At 41.8% G+C, this 17,548-nt stretch overlaps 2 protein-coding genes across 7 annotated transcripts in view; one reads left to right on the forward strand and one right to left on the reverse strand.

The window, feature by feature from the left end:
• The window catches only part of LOC138814044 (ubiquitin carboxyl-terminal hydrolase isozyme L3), a 46,311-nt gene extending 43,982 nt beyond the window's left edge, over positions 1–2,329 (reverse strand). The window contains exons 1-2 of one of the 5 annotated variants that reach the window (XM_070002810.1): positions 2,229–2,329; positions 2,084–2,095 (exon numbers count right to left, since the gene is read on the reverse strand). In XM_070002810.1, coding sequence (XP_069858911.1) covers positions 2,084–2,095; positions 2,229–2,270 — 54 coding nt within the window. In that variant the 5' untranslated portion in view covers positions 2,271–2,329. The remainder of the gene's footprint in view (positions 1–2,083; positions 2,096–2,228) is intronic. The other 4 variants (XM_070002812.1, XM_070002813.1, XM_070002811.1 and 1 more) reach the window with 4 other exon arrangements.
• Positions 2,330–10,206: 7,877 nt separating this feature from the next.
• On the forward strand, positions 10,207–13,570 carry LOC138814046 (COMM domain-containing protein 6). Of its 2 annotated transcripts, none has more exons than XM_070002815.1 (4): positions 10,207–10,318; positions 10,392–10,427; positions 11,876–12,028; positions 12,958–13,570. In XM_070002815.1, exons 1-4 carry the CDS (start codon positions 10,271–10,273, stop codon positions 13,006–13,008), a joined length of 288 nt encoding a protein of 95 aa, XP_069858916.1. In that variant the 5' UTR covers positions 10,207–10,270; the 3' UTR covers positions 13,009–13,570. The 2 variants fall into 2 exon arrangements, with proteins under 2 accessions (XP_069858916.1, XP_069858917.1); XM_070002816.1 differs by having other exon boundaries at positions 10,416–10,427.
• Positions 13,571–17,548: the final 3,978 nt, after the last annotated feature.

Raw genomic sequence — 17,548 nt, forward strand, 5'->3', positions numbered from 1 at the left:
AGGATGTCACACACACACATACACACACGCTTTATGATAGCATAGTGAAATCCACCAAACACTGTTTGAACAGGGGACAGAGAAAGGGGATAAATGGTAAGAAGGTAGAGGGGGTATATATGTTCAAAGAGCACATGACTTTTGTACAGAAATATCACAATGAAGCCCTCTTACACTGCAAATATCACTAATTCAATTTTTAATGTTATTTTTATATACAGCATCTCAAAACTGTTTTTCAAAAGTGCAATTTACAACAACACTCAAAAATCACCAGAGACAAATATAAATAAGACATGTCTAAGAGCTACATACTAAAACTACAAAACCCTGCTTAAATAAAGTAGACCTATGTAAATGAAGCATGAGTCCTGTATAGATTATAAGAGTCAGTATTGTTAAGACACTTTCCCAAAGTGTATCTGTAGAGATCACACACTCACCACCAAAATCACAACAGGGCTTATGGTTTTCAGGTGGTTAATTGAAGATAAAGAGTCTTGGACTTTACTACCAGGGCTGTCTTTGAACGGAGAATCTCATATCTCATCCTCCTAAGATCACAGGCATGAGCCACCAGCAACCAGTTTACAACAGGACTTTAACTGAAACTGGTAAGCTAATTCAAAAATATATAAAGGCAAAATAACTGAGTAGCTAGGCTTATAGGCATAAGCCAGGAACCTAAATAATTTTGGAAAAGATCAAAATTGGGATTCATAGTATCTGCCACAAGGAAGACTTACTATAAAACTAGAGTAATCAAAATAGTGTGGTATTGGTCAAGAAAAAAAAAAGCAGTATCCATAGGAAATAGTAAGAACAGAATAATACACAACGTAGATTTTTAGGTTACCAAGGAGATTAAAAAGTAATAATCACATATACAATATTCTAAATAAGAAACAAAGGCTTACACTAAAATACTCTACTTAACTTACACTTTTGAAAACAAAACGCTAATTATATTTTTATTTTGGCTTTTTGGGACAAGATCTTGCTCTATAACCCACACTGGCCTAAATATGGTGATCCTCTTGCCTCTGCCTACTGAGTGCAGGGTTAACAAACACTGGGAAAGCATGTTGAAAGGGGTAACACTGATCAAGATATACTGTCCTTTTAACTGTTTTGTTAAAAAGCAACTCCTGTGTAGAACTACTTAACGATAATAGGGGAGGAGAGAGAGGGGGAGGAAAACAGAGGGGGGGGGGCGGGATGGAAAATCAATAATTGAAAAAAATACTAGGATTAGTGCTGTGCCACCACACCCAGCCTCAGAAATTCTTAAAGCACACAGTCATTTTTTTTTAAAGTATAGAATAAGTTTTTAGTCCTTGATGTTGAAAAGGACGGTTGAAGGTAGAGAGCATATCCTGTGATAAAACGGGCATGGAGAATTTTAACAGGGTAAGACAAGGCACACCTAAGGAAATCCAAAGCCGTGGCAAGCGGTCCCTGCATCCCTCCCACTCCAAACAAACTCTGAAAAGTACGACGTGGGGGAGGTATTAAGCTAAGCTGCGTCAAAAAGTAGTTTCCCCCGTCCCATACCCCCCCCCCCCAGGACGGGAAGAGAAAGGGGGCGTGGCGGGGAAGCGAGGTGACCCGACGGGGCCAGAGAGAAATGACTGGAGGGAAGATTTCACAGCACAGGCGGTGGAGGAGATTACCAAGACTGGGTGGGCGAGTTCACCCAGCTTGGTGTCAGGTGAAGGGTTGGCAAATTAGTCACCCGAGATGAAGATGCTGAGGGAGGACAATTAATGGAATCAGCCTTGGTTCAAGTCCACACGGAGAGGGAGGGACCAGAACACAAGGCGTGAGGCCAGAGTCCTTCCCTGGAGGCTCAGGTCTGGGGGGGACGAAGGGGGTGGGGAGCCGCCCGGGCTCGGGTACCCGGCTGGGGAGCCAGGTAACCCAGATGGCCTAAAGAATCCAGCTCCAGACGCCCCCCCTCCCTGCCCCCCCCCCAGCACACACACAAGGGCGGGCGGCGGAGGTGGAGGCGATGCCGGCGGGGAAGCAGGCCGAGAAGGGCGGCCCGGACGCCGGGGTCCCCAGCGACGGACATCTCACTCACCTGGTTGGTGACCTGAAACGACACAAGACAACACGACTTCAGACACCATCGCGCCGCCCCGCTGCGGCAGCCCGGCTCCCTCGGCCCCCGGCTGGGGCCCCCTCTCCCCCACGCCGCCCCGCACTCGGATCCCAGCCGCGCTCACCTCGGGATTGGCCTCCAGCGGCAGCCAGCGCTGACCCTCCATGGCCGCTCCGCCCAGCCCCTCGCCGCCACTGACAGCCGCCGCCGTCGCCGCCGCTTCCGCCCCCGCGCGCCTTGACCCGGGACGGTCCCAACCACCGCTCCGCCGGAGGGGTGCCGCAGGACGGAGGGGCGCCCGGCGGGCCCCGACCCCTGCATCCGTAACTACAGAGACGTGTCAAGTCTTATGGTGTCTGTGGACACCCACATGAAAGAGAAGGAGGGCTGGCATCCCTGTTCTGAGAAAAAGAAAACCTCTAAATTGACAGTGAGCTCCCCTCACACTTGAACTCTTCCTAACCAAACTGAGCGCTTGCGTTCTACGCATGCGCCACGTGTTGGCCTAAGACCGCGTGCTTGCTGGCGCCTTCCCTTGGTTGCAGTGCAAGAACGGGGCGCTAGGGGGCGCGGAGTTGAGTTCTATTCTGCCAGGAGGTACCAGGACGCTAGCCATCAAATGCAACAAGGCCACAGGATGATTCCTTGCAATTGTGGTCCTCTGTTCCAGGATAACGGTACAGAAGTGATGCGTTGTCCTTACATGCTTTTGCAGAGTGGAATATATATGTATATATTCGGCTCTGCTTGGCAAGAAAAACAAACAAACAAACCTACAGTAAAGGCTGGCAAGTCACAAGAAAATATGGTACATATGTAGTGGTGGGGTGAATTGTGCTGTATTTACAGGTAGAGAAGAACAAAGGGGAAAGAATGTCCAGAAGGCTTCTTAGAGAAAGTGGATTCCTGGACTAAAACCTTCATAGATAGTAATAGACAGTAGCCAGGCCAGCAGAATTCTCTGCAGAAGGGAAAGTAGTCTGTAGCGGTAGAGCCTGGTTACAAGTGATACTAGAGGTTTATAAGCAGGAAAAACGCATATTAAAATATCTGAAATTGGGGCTGGGAAGGTGGCTCAGTGGTAGGGTGCTTGCCTTGCATGCATGAGGCCCTCAGCACCACATAAGCAGAAAAAGCCGGAAGTGGTGCTGTGGCTCAAATGGTAGAGCGCTAGCCTTGAGCTGAAGAGCTGAGGGACAGTGCCCAGACCCAGAGTTTAGGCCCCACGACCGTCAAAAAAAAAAATCTGAAATACACGTTGATTCTCTGGGGCTGATATATAATAGATGTCCAAAATATTAAAGTAATAGGGCTAGAGAAGTAGCTCAGTGGTAGACCATTTGAGTAGCATACATAAAGCCCTGGGTTTGATCCCCAGCACCATTAAAAACATTTTTCTTTAGCAATGAATGATATGATCAAATACATAGAAATATATTTGCCAAGAATGGGAGAAAATTGCAAAGGAAAAATACTGAGAGAGTTAAGGCAGTATCTATCATAGACATGGAGAGACAGAAACAGATTCAAGAAATACTGTTCTAAAGAAATGTACTCATTATCTTGCCCATGTAATTGTAACCCCTCTGTACAGTATTTTCACAATAAAAAATAAATAAAAATTAAAAAAAAGAAATACTGTTCTAATGGTTTTGATGAGCAAGAGTCATGGGTCATGACCCCAGAAGTTTGACATAGCCTAGAATATTTATTACTATTCTTCAAACAAAAGAGGGAATTCGGGGAGGTGGGGCTCTCATTTCTTAGGGAACTTCCAACTCTGCCAGTCATGTTTTTTTCTGTCAACTATTCCTATACTTCATTGGTATTTCCAACCCATTGACTCTTATTTCTCTTTATCTACCTGATGGACTGTTGCTATATCCATCGAATATTGTGATTACACAACTCTGGCAACAGTTGGCATACCATGGCAACTATACTTGAAGGTTCTTAGTCTTTACTAGGGCACAGTGGCATGCCTGGAGGTAAGTTTTACAATCACTTACCTTTAAGAATGGTCTTACTCCTGATCTCGGAATTTCCACACTATGATTTTCCTCTATGGCCTGAATAATACTCCATGTAACACCCTAATGCACCATAGACAACTCTTAACTCCTTCAAATCAGAGATAGGGCCAAATATCAATGTATTTTTTCATGACCCTTACTTGGAACCCTCTTAAAATGGCATCCTTCAGCCAGGCACAATACTAACTTTTTGTTCCAGTATTCATAGTAAAAAGTTAGTTTCCTTTTCATGATCTGTTTAGTGTTACATCCCCTCCCCTGCCACACACACCGCCTTAGTGCTTTTTGTTGGTGAATTTCCTGATTAGAATAGCACCAGGGTATAGTTCCAATGCTGCCACAATTCCCAAGTGAATAAAAAAATTAAAATGTACTATACAGAACAAATGTATTTTTAAATAAGCATTGAGTTTTCATGTTGTTGGCCATAGTTCAGTGTCAATGAGTCTACCATTTATCTTGTGTCTTTCCAAAGAAGTACACAAAAAGCAAGATTCTATATTGATCAGCTGATGAAAATGATGTGACCAGAAGCTCACAGATACCTACCCTATATTTCACTTTGGAAATACTTACATTTACTGAGATTATAGGCGTGTATCACTGCACCGACCCACTGTTTTGTCATCATGTTTAATCTCATAACTGGTTACTCTTTGTTATGCCAAATCACAGAATAATTGTTAAAGACATGTTAAATGGCAATTAAACATACTAAGTATAGAGCCAGAGGTATTCATAGCTATGAACTCTACATTCATTCATGCTCCTGTAAAAATGACTTTAGTCACAACTGCTATTTTGGTAACCATCACTGGAAGAAGTCAGCTGATAGGATGTGCAATATAATTTTAATTTGTTAAACTTGGGACAAAGCATGTTTAAGATGTGATCAAATTCAACAGTACCAGACATTTTTAACCCAGCTACTCAGAGCTGAGGAGAGAGACACACACACACCTACACATACACACACACAGAAAGAGAGCTAAGGAAATCATGAGTTTTCACGATTTATTATAAGTTTGTCATCACAGTTGCAGCCAGCCCAGGAAGCCTTCTAGGTTCAGGTCCACCCAGCTGTCCCTAGAGCTAAGAGATGGATCTTGGTTCACCTCTAGCCCATTCAAGGCATACCACCTTGATAAGTCAGTGCATTATCTCAGGAGGAAAATGTCTCTGCTGTCACTCTGCTGCATGTGTACGTACCCTGTCATCTGCCTTGATCTTGTGCTCATGGCCAAACTGACAGCACTAAACATAGCCTTCATGTGGTTAGAAACATTCCAAAGCCTTGTATAATTTGCCCTCATCTGTCCTCAGCATGAAATAATACAAATTCTCCTTACTTGACTATAAATCATGAGTATCATAACCTTGCTGTGTTTCCATAAACCAAGCACTTCCTCTATTGTGTCATCTTTTTTTTTTTTTAAGCATCTGGAAGGTCCCTTTAAGCCAAAGTTCGAAAGCTATTGTCTTGCAATGAAACTGACTAGCTTGGTCAGCTGACACTCCAGAGCTTCTGGCATAGTTTCTTTGTTGTTGTTCTCTATAATAGGTAATAGGCATCATATCTATAATAAGATAGGCCTGATTCAGTCAAAGGCAAAGAATTTTAGGATGCTGGAGATGTTATCATGCTCATTCCCCAGTTCTGCATCTTTGTCTATGGTACCTGTCAATTACCACCAAACCATGGCAACCATAACAAACACACACACACACACACACACACACACACACACACACACACACACACACACACACACACAAAGTGCTCATATTTTGTTAATAGCCTGCAGTACCGACACAATACTTTTTTTCAGCAAAAAGTTAGGAGTGTAAAGAGAGGCACAGAAATGGAGGGACAAAGAGTGAACAAATAAAGCAATGGTACTCACTGGACACTGTGTGAAAAACGAACTTTACACCTTTTGGGTATAGATGGGAGGGGAAACTGGGAGAGAATGAGGGAAGGGGTGACATTTTCAAAAAAGAAATATACTCTTTATTAGATTTATGTACATCACCTTTATAATAGCAATAAATTTTATAAAAGGCAGTTAGGAAGGCTTTCAAGTACACCAGAGTGTTGGAATCTCATTGGAGGCCTCTGAAATTAGTGCATAGACTTTAAATTAAAACAAGATTAAAGTTTTTCCTGGGGGCTAGATGATGTTGCTTAGCATTTTGGAAACTCTGTTTTCTCATGTTTAAAATGAAAAGACTATGTGATAGATAACTTCTGTGGAGGATCAAGTACCAGGATGATGATAGCAATAGCTATTTATAATAGTATTTATTCAGGACTTATCTTGTTGAGGAACTTTGCTGTATGATCTATACATAATGCCATTTATACTTTAATAGAAACCCTGAGTGACAAATACTAATTGTTAGGTTTTTAGAAAGAGTTAGCAGAGTAAGAACAGCACCACGCACGTGGTATTCAGGTAAGGGGTAGGTTTATTCATCGTTCTGGCTGGCACCAGGCCATCTTGGTCCCTCTGCACACTGGGGAAAGGCCTGGGAAAGAGAGCTGGAAGAGCTGGGAGAGAAAGAGCTGGGAGAAAGAGCTGGGAAAGAGAAAGAAAAGAGCTAGAAAAGAGAGAAAGGAGCTAGAAAAGACAAGAGCTAGAAAAGAGGGCATCTGGGCCTGGGCTAGGACTTATCTAGGGTATGGGCTGAGAAAGGTGTGGCCACATCAAATTCAGATGTGACCTCAGCAGATGCAGACATGACCTCTTCAGGTGTGCCAGTTGCCTAGGTAATGCAGGTACTGGGTGGAGACTTTGCTGTGAGGAGGGTGGAGTCTGCTCGCCATCCAGGAGCAGACCTTACATTCTAGCCTTTTAATAATCATGAAATAGGGCATGGATTCTCTCTGGCTACTTCCTGCTGACAAGGGGCGTTGACATTAGAGGTAAAAGGCTGGAATTTGGTCCCCACTCAGAGAAGGCAACAAGCAGCAGCTGTCCCTTGATGGCATGAGTCCTTAGATGAAGTCTGGAGAAGTCTCATGAGGCATTGAGGGGCTGGAAAAAAAATTCCAGAGAGCAAATAAATGGCAAAAGGAAGGACTTGGGGCTGAAAAATGTTGGTAGAAATGTCCCTAGCTACTTCTGACATTTGGTGACTAGATAGAGGAGAAGTCAAGTGATAAAGACAAGAATATAAATTCCTGTCCAGTTAATAAGTAGACAGGTATAGACATTGGATGGGCAGGCTTCTTACTTCTATTGACCTCAGGCTCTGGTTAATTTTGAAAGGGCAGGCACAAAGTTGCTGATGTGACATCATCTCCTCTTACTCCTCTCCATGGTCCCTTGTTCCCCAGACTGGCTGAGTCTAGGTGCTCGTTGCTGGGATGGCTTGTCCCAGTTGGTATTCAAGGAGATTTGAACTCAAGGCCTGGGCACTGTCCCTGAGCATTTCTGCTCAAGGCCAGCACTGAACCACTTTGAGTTATAGTACCACTTGCAGTGTTTGCTAGTTTGAGATAAGAGTCTTGAGCCATGCTTAGAGCCTGGCTCTTTGCAGGTACTGGGTGGAGACTGCTGTGAGGAGGGTGGAGTATGCTCAGAAAGACTAACTTTACTGAAGTCACCCAGCATAGTGATGGAAGAGGGACTTAGATTTCAGCCAAGGTTGATTTAAAGCTCCCAGCACTTTACTGATATCCTCCACTACCTTTGTTTCCTAATGTTACTATAACAAATCTCTGCAAATTCAGTGATTTAAGATAAAATAGACTTGTTTTCCTATCATGTGAAATGTAGAGCTCAATAAAATCTGACAGCTGAGACTGAGAATGTGGATTAATGGTAGAGTGCTTGTCTAGCACTCTAGGTTTGATTCCTCAGCACCACATAAACAGAAAAAGCCAGAAGTGTTGTTGTGGCTCAAGTGATAGAGTGTTAGCCTTGAGCAAAAGAAGCTGAGGGATAGTGCCCAGGCCCTGACTTCAAGCCCCAGGACTGGCAAAAAAAAAACAAAAACAAAAACAAAAACTGACAGCTGAGCAGCAGTGGCTTGCGCCTGTAATCCTAGCTACCCAGGAGGCTGAGATCTGAGGATTGCAGTTCAAAGCCAGCCTGGGCAGAAAAATCTGTGGGATTCTTATCTGCAATTAACCACTAGAAAGACAGAAGTGGTGCTGTGGTTGAGCATTGGTCTTTAGCAAAAAAGCTCAGGGACAGCTCCTAGGCCATGAGTTCAAGCCCCATGATTGACAAAAAAAAAAGAAGAAAGAAGTGGGGGAAGAGAGAGGAGAGAGACAGGGCTATGCTTCTTCTGTAATCAATGGGATAATCCATTTCCCCACCCCCCCCTTCCAGTTTTTAGAAGCAGCTGCATTGTTTGGTTCTTAGTCTCCCTCTATCTATAAATTCAACAAAGGCTGATGAGTTTTTTTGTCACATGGCATCACTGTGACACACTCTTTCTGACTCTTAAGTCATCTGTCTCTACACCCCACATTTAAGGATGCTTGTCATCAATATTGCTCACACTTAAGTAATCCAGAAATATCTCCTCCTTTTAAATTCAGCTGCTTAGCAATTCCCTTCTATGCTATGGAACATTAGATACTCATAGATTCTGGAGATTAGGAAGTAACTCTTTGGAGGGCCACTTTCTGTCTACTACATCTGTTGACACAGTATGGTACCAACAGCTGTATCTACAGTATAGAAAAAGTTCAGAAGACATTGTTTTCATTTCACTTGTGTTTTTTCATCCGAGATGTGTTGCATCATCGGTACCTCTCTCTCTAGTAGGCCACATCCTTCATCCCTGTTGTTGCAAATGACTTGACCAATCACACAGTACTGTCCCTTACAGACATACCAGAGAGGCACAGAATGAAAACACTAATCTATCAACCTAAATCCAAAGGGTGGGCAAGTGATGAAACAGATCAGTCTTTTTCTGAGAGTTGAGATTGAAGGCAAGATAGATTCCTCTTTCCCATGTGCTTCACAATGGTTGGTTTTAAAGACTAGGGTAGGAAGCACAAAGGGGGAAAATATGAATGGTCTATAGAAGCTGACAATCATCACCTAAAATGAGCAAGAGAAAAAGAACTGCAGGGAATTGAGTTTGGCCAACAACTTAAAAGTCTAAAAGCAGGTCCTCTACCAGCGAGGAACACTACTCTGCCAACTTACCAGTGTGGCTCTAGATTAGAGAATAAACACTAAATTCAGGTGGAGCTCTCGACTCTATTCTGATTTTGTTTGGGGTAGGTATTTATTGTCAAGAATATTGTTGAGACAACTGGTGAACTTTTAGTTTTCCTACTTATTAGGTAAATAATATTGAATCAATGTTGAGTCTACAGGGCTGTGGTTAGTTAGGAGCAGGTCCTTATTCTTAGATGATAGATACTCAGGGATGGAGCACCCTGCATGCATGCAGTGCTAAAGCAAATGTGTACAACAGTGATAGCCAGTGAATGGACAAGCATTTTCAATGTGCTATTTTCTTCCCGCTTTTCTGATGATTTTTTTAAATTTAAAAACAAAAGGTGGCAAGTTAAAAAAAAATTCAAACCACCATTTTGGGAGGGATCCATTTGGGGATGAGAAGGGACCCATGTGGTCAGGTTGATGTTTGGGGCGGGACTATGTAGCGGAGAGAAGGGAAGAGAACAAAGTAAATCACGATGAGAAAGCTCGTCACATAACTATCATTCTCACATCTCAATCTCGAAACAAAAATCTACGACCACGGACGTCTCCGGGCGCCCCCAATTCAAACCCACATCGACGCCGTCACAGGTTTGCGCTTGCGCAGTCTCTGCAACGAGAGCCCCAGGCTGGAAGAGCCCAACCCGCCAAAGATGGGGGAGACGGCACCCGAAATTTCATGAGTGCTTCATGTCCCACAGGCACACACTAAGTTTTCTCCAGTCTTTCTCCTCACAAAACTTTCTGGAAAATATACGCAAATCCCTAAATCTGATGTTTACGGGCAAGAACTGAATGAAACAGATTTCTATTTCTTCCCTCCACCCCCCCCACCACGTTCGCTGCATGGACCTGTCCGCGCGGGGCGGAAGTGGAACCGGAAGTGCTGGCGGCGGGGCTTGTCCGTCCGCGACCACGGCGGGGGCGCCGTGCCCTTTGTCATGGAGGAGTCTGGGGGCAGAGAGCCGGTACTAGATGCTAAGTCCGAAGTAAGTCCCGGTTGGGAAGAAGAATCTGTGTGTGTGGGGGGGGGTCTTGGAGCAGGAAAGAGCGTTCCCTAAGTTGTGTTTTCTGCTTTCGTTTCAGGTCACCAGCCAGGTGAGTGAGCGGCCTCCCCGCCCGGTTCTGGCAGTCTCCTCCGCGGTCCGGCGGTCGGGCCAGTGGAAGATGGATCCAAACTTAATCAAACCGCGCCCGCGATCCTGTGACCCTGCGCGGGTGTCCTGCCTTTTGCACTTGGGATGATACCCCGGTCACTCTGATTTAGCTTCCATTTGCCCTAGCGCAGAGTACAGACCAAGTATTCTGCTTTTATGTGATCACTGTAATGTGAAACATCTGAAGCCCTAACTACTCAGGAGGTGGAGAGCTATAGGATATTGTTAGAAGCCAACCAAGGCCGAAAAGTCCCTGATTAACTAGCAAAAAGCTGAGCAGGTATATGGCCCAAGCAGTAGAATGCCAGCCATAATCGAGAAAGCTGAGGGAGCATGAGAGCCAGCGTTTTATAAAAGAAAGACAGACAAACTAGAAATCTGAACTGAACTCATCTGTGTCTTTCAGAGAAGTGAAATCACAAGGCAAACCTTTCTTGTGGTAACGACATGTCAGTCTGTTGACAAGTATGATTTGAGTGCCTACTCCGTACCCGTCTCCTGTGTAGTTCTGGAAATAAAGCAGACAGAATTGTGCATTCAGACTTACATGTTAGAGTCAGTATTAAAGGTGCACGTATCCAATTTTGTTTTATGCTATGGCAAGACTAAGCAGTCAGGACAAAAAACTAGGTAAAAGAGTATTGAGGGAGACAATAATTAATATAATCCAAGCATATAACATATGGAGTCAGACTTTGGTTCCAATTCCAGAAAAGTGTGATCTTATGCACATTACCTAAGCTCTCTAAACCTGGGTTTTTGTCATCTGCACAATGAAAATAATAACCTATAATATTGTGATTCATTGAGACATTCAGTGTATGTAAACTGTATAGTACGTCACCTGGCAAGCATCCATCATGAACACTGATGAAATCTGAAAAACACTCATCACTATTGTTCTAATGTATGCTTTGCCCTTGAGGACTACAGTGAGCAAAGAAGCTGGCAAGGTTTCTACACATGCCTCAACAAACTATGAGGCTCACGTGATCTGTCTTCTATGTAAGGGCCTTCAGGTGTGCAGTAGTTAAAGGCTTAGGAGGTGGGGAAGTGAGATATAAGATGGTTCCAAGCATTTGGAGTACCCTGAAGTGACAGAAGAAATTTAAGCCTGTTCAGAACAACAGTACTGGCATATCTTTTATTGGCATACTTGTATTATACATCTAGAGGAGACTTTTTTTTTTAAATGATGGCAGTGCTATTTTCTAAATTTATTTCCTCTCTGCCATTTTGGTTGAATAATTATTTCCCTAGAATTTTCTTTCACTGTCACCTGCATTGAAACTAAAAGTTGGGTGTGAGTGCAGTACCATTGAACTTACAACCTGCATTGTAGGCCATGCTATTCCTAATGATCTTCTTTGTGCTGTTTTATTATTAAAGCTTATAGATTTTCAGTGGAAACTCGGTATGGCTGTGAGCTCGGACAGCTGCAGATCACTTAAGTATCCTTATGTTGCAGTAATGCTAAAAGTGGCAGATCACTCTGGCCAAGTAAAGAACAAGTCCTTTGAAATGACAATTCCTCAGTTTCAGGTTTGTGGTTCAAGTCATTGAACTAAAGTATATTTTCTACTTTAAAAACTTCAATGCTTTTCTTTGTAAATTGATGTGCCTTACAAGTAACTAGTAAACACAGAAGATCTAGGTTTGGTTTTTTTTTTGGCATTTGTGAAGTTAATTTTAATAAAATGTGTTGAATATGTATACTGTGCTGTTTATTCTAATCATTCTAGATTACCATTTTTAGGAATTTTTCATCTTCTCTAGCAGAATATTACAGATAGGGGTCATTCTTGGCCCATTAAAATGTATATATGTGGAAGTGGCGCTGTAGCTCAAGTGGTAAAGCACTCACCTTGAGCTGAAGAGCTGAGGGACAGCGCCCGAGCCCAGAGTTCAAGCCCTACGACCAACCAAAAAAAAAAAAAAATGTATATATGTGTGATATTGTCAGTAGGGGGAAATTAAAAAACTAAAAAGCTTTTACAGGAAAACATTATACCAGCTTATCAAATGATAAAGAAATGAACTAAAATGTAAAATTTTGCCAATGTTGGTCTATTTTATTGAAATCAAACCCATACAAGATAACCCCTGCTACTCTGAAATGTAGTCTGTTCACCAGGTTTAAAATGATTTAAGTTCCCCTCTAAGCAATATGTTATTTTGTTTTTATCAAGAGTTTAAAACAGTGTTCAATGTTTAATAAACGTTTACTAAATCTCCCTGTTGTGATCTTCAACAAACTTTCTCAAAGGTTTAAAAAGTTCAGTCATGAGCTAATTATTCAATCTACAATGGTATTTTTGCTTTAAATACCGAATTGTACCAGTTTGTTCCTCTTAGCAACCATTATTTCAGGTGTAACATTCAATGCAAAAATAAGTTATGTATACCCACATATAATTAAAGGAACTACCAAATTATTCTATAAAATTAATACTTTTCCTCTTTCTCTTCAGAATTTTTACAGACAGTTCAAGGAAATTGCTGCTGTTATTGAAACTGTGTGAAACTCTGGTTGATACAGTCCTATCATCATTTGAAAATTATGGACTCAACTTTCTGCAAAAGAACTACCTAAGGACCAAATGATATTTATCGATGAAAATACTACTTTCCACTTTTTAAATAATAAAAAAAAGATAAACAGGAAATAGATTATGGTGATCTATATACAGGTTTGTGAATGAACTAGAAGCAACTTAATTGAATGCCTTAAGGGTGTATTTGTGGTATGTGAACTATATCTAAAAAAACGGGCTGGGAAGTTGGCTCAGTGGTAGAGCGCTTGCCTTGCATGCATGAGGCCCTGGGTTCGATTCCTCAGCACCACATATGCAAAAAGAAAAAAGCCGGAAGTGGCGCTGTAGCTCAAGTGGTAGAGCGCTAGCCTTGAGCTGAAGAGCTGAAGGACAGTGCCCAGGCCCAGAGTTCAGGCCCCACGACTGGACCCAAAAACAAAAAAAACAAAACAGACAAGCAGTAGAATGGAGACAAGACGTTTATGTATTAGAATAATAGTTTGAAAATTTACTGATAAAGACACCCACTTTATAAACTATTTCACATGGAGTCCTATAAGTACCTGTGCATTAAAAATACTGTATTTGAATAAAGTATAAGTTTAGCTTTATAACATTTAGGAAGGTGATCATGAGAAATCTGAGTTCCTTTCTCAAACATTTGGAATCTGATTAAGATTTACTATGGTCGCTAATCATTCCTGTTATTAATATTGGTAGAAAGTTCACTGCCAATAATCTGGTGTTTGTTGCATATCCCCTTGAAGCATGCCATGTCTGCCTGACAAGCCTGTGCAAAGAGAAAGGCTGCTCTCCAAATATCATACAAGTGCCATGCACTAAACCAGAGGCTTTGACACAAGAATGTGGTCCATTGATTTTCCAGGCTTTCGTACAGAAAAAATAATATTTAGGAGAGCAAAGCAAGAATGAGTTCTTATTCTATTAGAGATAGGAATATAGTCATCTTGCAAAACTGTTACATGTGTATTTAGAAATTTTCATTTAGAATAGATTTTTTTTTTTTTTGTCGGTCGTGGGGCTTGAACTCTGGGCCTGGGCCTGTACTCTTCAGCTCAAGGCGAGTCTACCGCTTGAGCCACAGCACCACTTTGGGTTTTCTGGTGGTTTATTGGAGATAAGAGTCTCATGGAGTTTCCTGCCCGAGCTGGCTTTGAACTGCAATCCTCAGATCTCAGCCTCCTGAGCAGCTAGGATTATAGGCATGAGCCACCGGTGCCCAGCTTAGAATAGATTCTTTTAACTACAAGTACCAATATATAAACTACTTGACCAAAAACAAACAAAAAAACAACCAAATTGCCTAATGTTCATCCATTTCTCGGGCACACCAGAAGTCTGCATTTCAACCCTTCCTTGAAGTCAGACAAGAATCACATGATTGGATTGAAGCCAGTTAGATCAGAAAGAAATGGCCAACAAATATCCAGTTTTGTTCATAAGTCGTTGGTCATGCTCAAGTGTGGAAATGAACTCTTACAGTAACAAATCAAAACAACATTGAGATTCAAAGTTGTCGGTCATGCTCAGTGTGGAAATGAACTCTTACAGTAACAAATCAAAACAACATTGAGATTCTTACACTAGCATATCAAAACAATATTGAGATTCTATCTCACATTAGTCAGAATGGCTGTGGTCAATAAAACAAGCTTGTGAGGAAAAAGAACCTTTATGCAATGTTGACTGGAATCAGCATACAGATTGTTCATGAAACTAAAAATGGAATTACTCTGATCCTGCTATATGGTACTGAGGTACATATCCAAAGGGTTGTTATGTCAGTATTCAGTAGAGCTACCTCCATACCTGTGTTTATACTAGCATTATTCCCAACAGCCAAAATAAGCTATCAGTTTAGGTGACCATCAAATGATAAGTTGATAAAATGTGTTATTTATTCACAATAGAGTATTCAGTCACAGAGAATGAAATGGTTCCTTCATAGGAAAACAGAACTGGTGCTCTTCATGTTAAGTGAAATAAACCAAACTGAGACAAGTATCTCAATTGTGGAATCTGGAGCTTAAAAAAAAAAAAAAAGTGAGAGGAACTCGGGAATTAGTGGGAATGAGAAGTCAAAAAGTGAGTGGGCCAGGTGCCTGTCACTCATGCCTGTCTCCTAGTTTCTCAGAACGCTGAGATAAGAGGATCTAGGTTCAAAGTCAGCATGGGTAGGAAAGTTTGTGAGGCTCTTACCTCCAAAAAACTACTAAAAAGCTAGAAATGGAGTTGTGGCCAAGTGGTAGAGTGCTAACTTTGAGCAAAAAAGAAGTTCAGGGATGGCTCCCAGGCCCTAAGCTTAGATCCCAGGACGAAAACCAAAATAAAAGAAAGTGAATGGGTGTGGATATGATCTGTGTACTTTATACATGTACCAAAATAGGATAATAGAAACTTAAAGATTGTTTTTTAAAAAGGAGGAACAATAGTAGTAGGGTTGGTTATGGTGAATCATACCTGCAATCCCAGCTCCTTGTGAAGCAGAGATATCACAATTCAAGGCTAGCCTAAGCAAAAGTTAGGACATACCTCAGGAAACAAGTTTAATTCCACACTCCTAGGAAGTATATATAGGAGGATCATGGTTCAAGACCAGTACTAGGCAAAAACAATATGATTCAAACTCTTTTGCCCAATTAATATAATAAAAATATAGATTAAAAATTTAGTGAAGCCTAAGTATATAGTGTTTATAGGCTAGAGCAGTGTAATGCCACATCACTCACTAACTCACTGAGAAATTCTCGTTCTGTTGAAAAGGTCGAAAGAAACTGTCCTATACAGGTTTATCATTCTTCAGCTTTTTATAATGTCACTTTTTTTTGGGGGGGGGGAGGGAGACTGGCCACTAGGCCTCTCACTATGTAGTCCAGGCTGGTCTGGAACTTGTCATCCATCTACCTAAGTCTCCCAAGTGCTAGGATTACAGGTTTGTGCCACCAAGCTTAGTGCCACCAAGCTTAACTTCTTTTGCTCTATATTTCTATACATTTTCTGTGTTTAATTTGTGTTTTATCTAACTGTAAACACCACCATTACAACTGCCCACAACATTTAGTAACATGTCTTACCATTTGGTTTCTGAGGAGCAACAAGCTATATACATTGCAGCCTAGCTATGTCACGTGCCACGTCATCTAGGTTTGTGTAAGCATAGAATCACCTGACAACACATTTCTCAGAAAGTATCCCTGTCGGTATGCAACATATGCTTATATTTGCTGAGCAACAATAAATGTGATTTTTTTAAATGAAAGAGTCTCTAACAGAAACTAAAAGATAAATTTCTAAATCATCATTGAAGGCAAACTGCCCACAGGAAAAGCCAGGTTTATCTCTCTCTAGTGCTTTGAGCTAGAAAGCAACATCTGTCATGGTGAGACATTTGGGGTTGGTACAACAGCAAGTGAGCAAAACTGAATAACATACAATCAATGTTTCAAGATTTTTTACTTTAGCATTTCTACTTGCAAAGGAAATAAAAGAAACATAGTGAATGCCTGCCGGAACCAGAATGATTGAATAAATTTGGCATATTATACTATGGCATAACATAAGCTACAAAAATTTGCCCTTGACCTATTTCAGTGCATTTTATAAAATAGTGTAAAATACATCCATTTATATTTGGATGCTTCAAGGAAAATTAAACGTGGCCATTTTGGTGAACACTTGTAATCCCAGCTAGTAAGGAGGCAAAGAAAGGACGGTAACAGTTCAAGAGAAGCCCTGGATGAAAGCAACATCCTCTTTGAAAAATAACCAAAGGCAAAAAGGCCTGGGGTGGGGGAGGAGTGGGATAATAGGGATATAGCTCTTGGTAAATTGCCTGCCTCACAAGGAGAGGACTTGAGCTCAAATTCTTGGACTGGGAAAAAAATAAAGGAAAATTAAAAGCCTGAAAGCATCATACATACTGTAGAAGACTATCTAGAGAAGGAGAGAAAGAGCAGTCAATTTTTTAAAATGTAATTGGTACATTTAAAATACATTTCATGATTTTTTAAGCTGGGTGGATCACACCTGTAACCATAACGATTCAGGAGGAAGAGTTGTGGCTCATGTGGTAGAGCATTAGCCTTGAGCAAAATAGCTCAGAGACAGCAGCTAAGAGTCAAGTCTCAAGACTGGCACCGATACATGATTTTTTCTTAATAATTGTTTTTTTTTTTCAGGGGGGTCTGGTCGTGGGGCCTGAACTCTGGGCCTGGGTGCTGTCCCTCAGCTCTTCAGCTCAAGGCTAACGCTCTACCACTTGAGCCACATCGCCACTTCCGGCTTTTTTCTTTTTGCTTATGTGGTGCTGAGGAATGGAACCCAGGGCCTCAGGTATGCAAGGCAAGCGTTCTACCACTGAGCCACCTTCCCAACCCTTAATAATTGTTTTTAACTTTTGAAAAGTTCTTGTGTCCTTATAAGATTTTCCTTATAGCTAGGATTATAAGTCTGAGCCACTGGAGCCTAACCCTTGGTGGGATTTTTAAAATGATGCAAAAGCAATTCA

The sequence above is a fragment of the Dipodomys merriami genome, unplaced genomic scaffold (assembly GCF_024711535.1).
Source record: "Dipodomys merriami isolate MVZ:Mamm:240054 unplaced genomic scaffold, mDipMer1.0.p SCAF_6, whole genome shotgun sequence".
In the NCBI taxonomy this organism is placed as follows: domain Eukaryota; kingdom Metazoa; phylum Chordata; class Mammalia; order Rodentia; family Heteromyidae; genus Dipodomys; species Dipodomys merriami.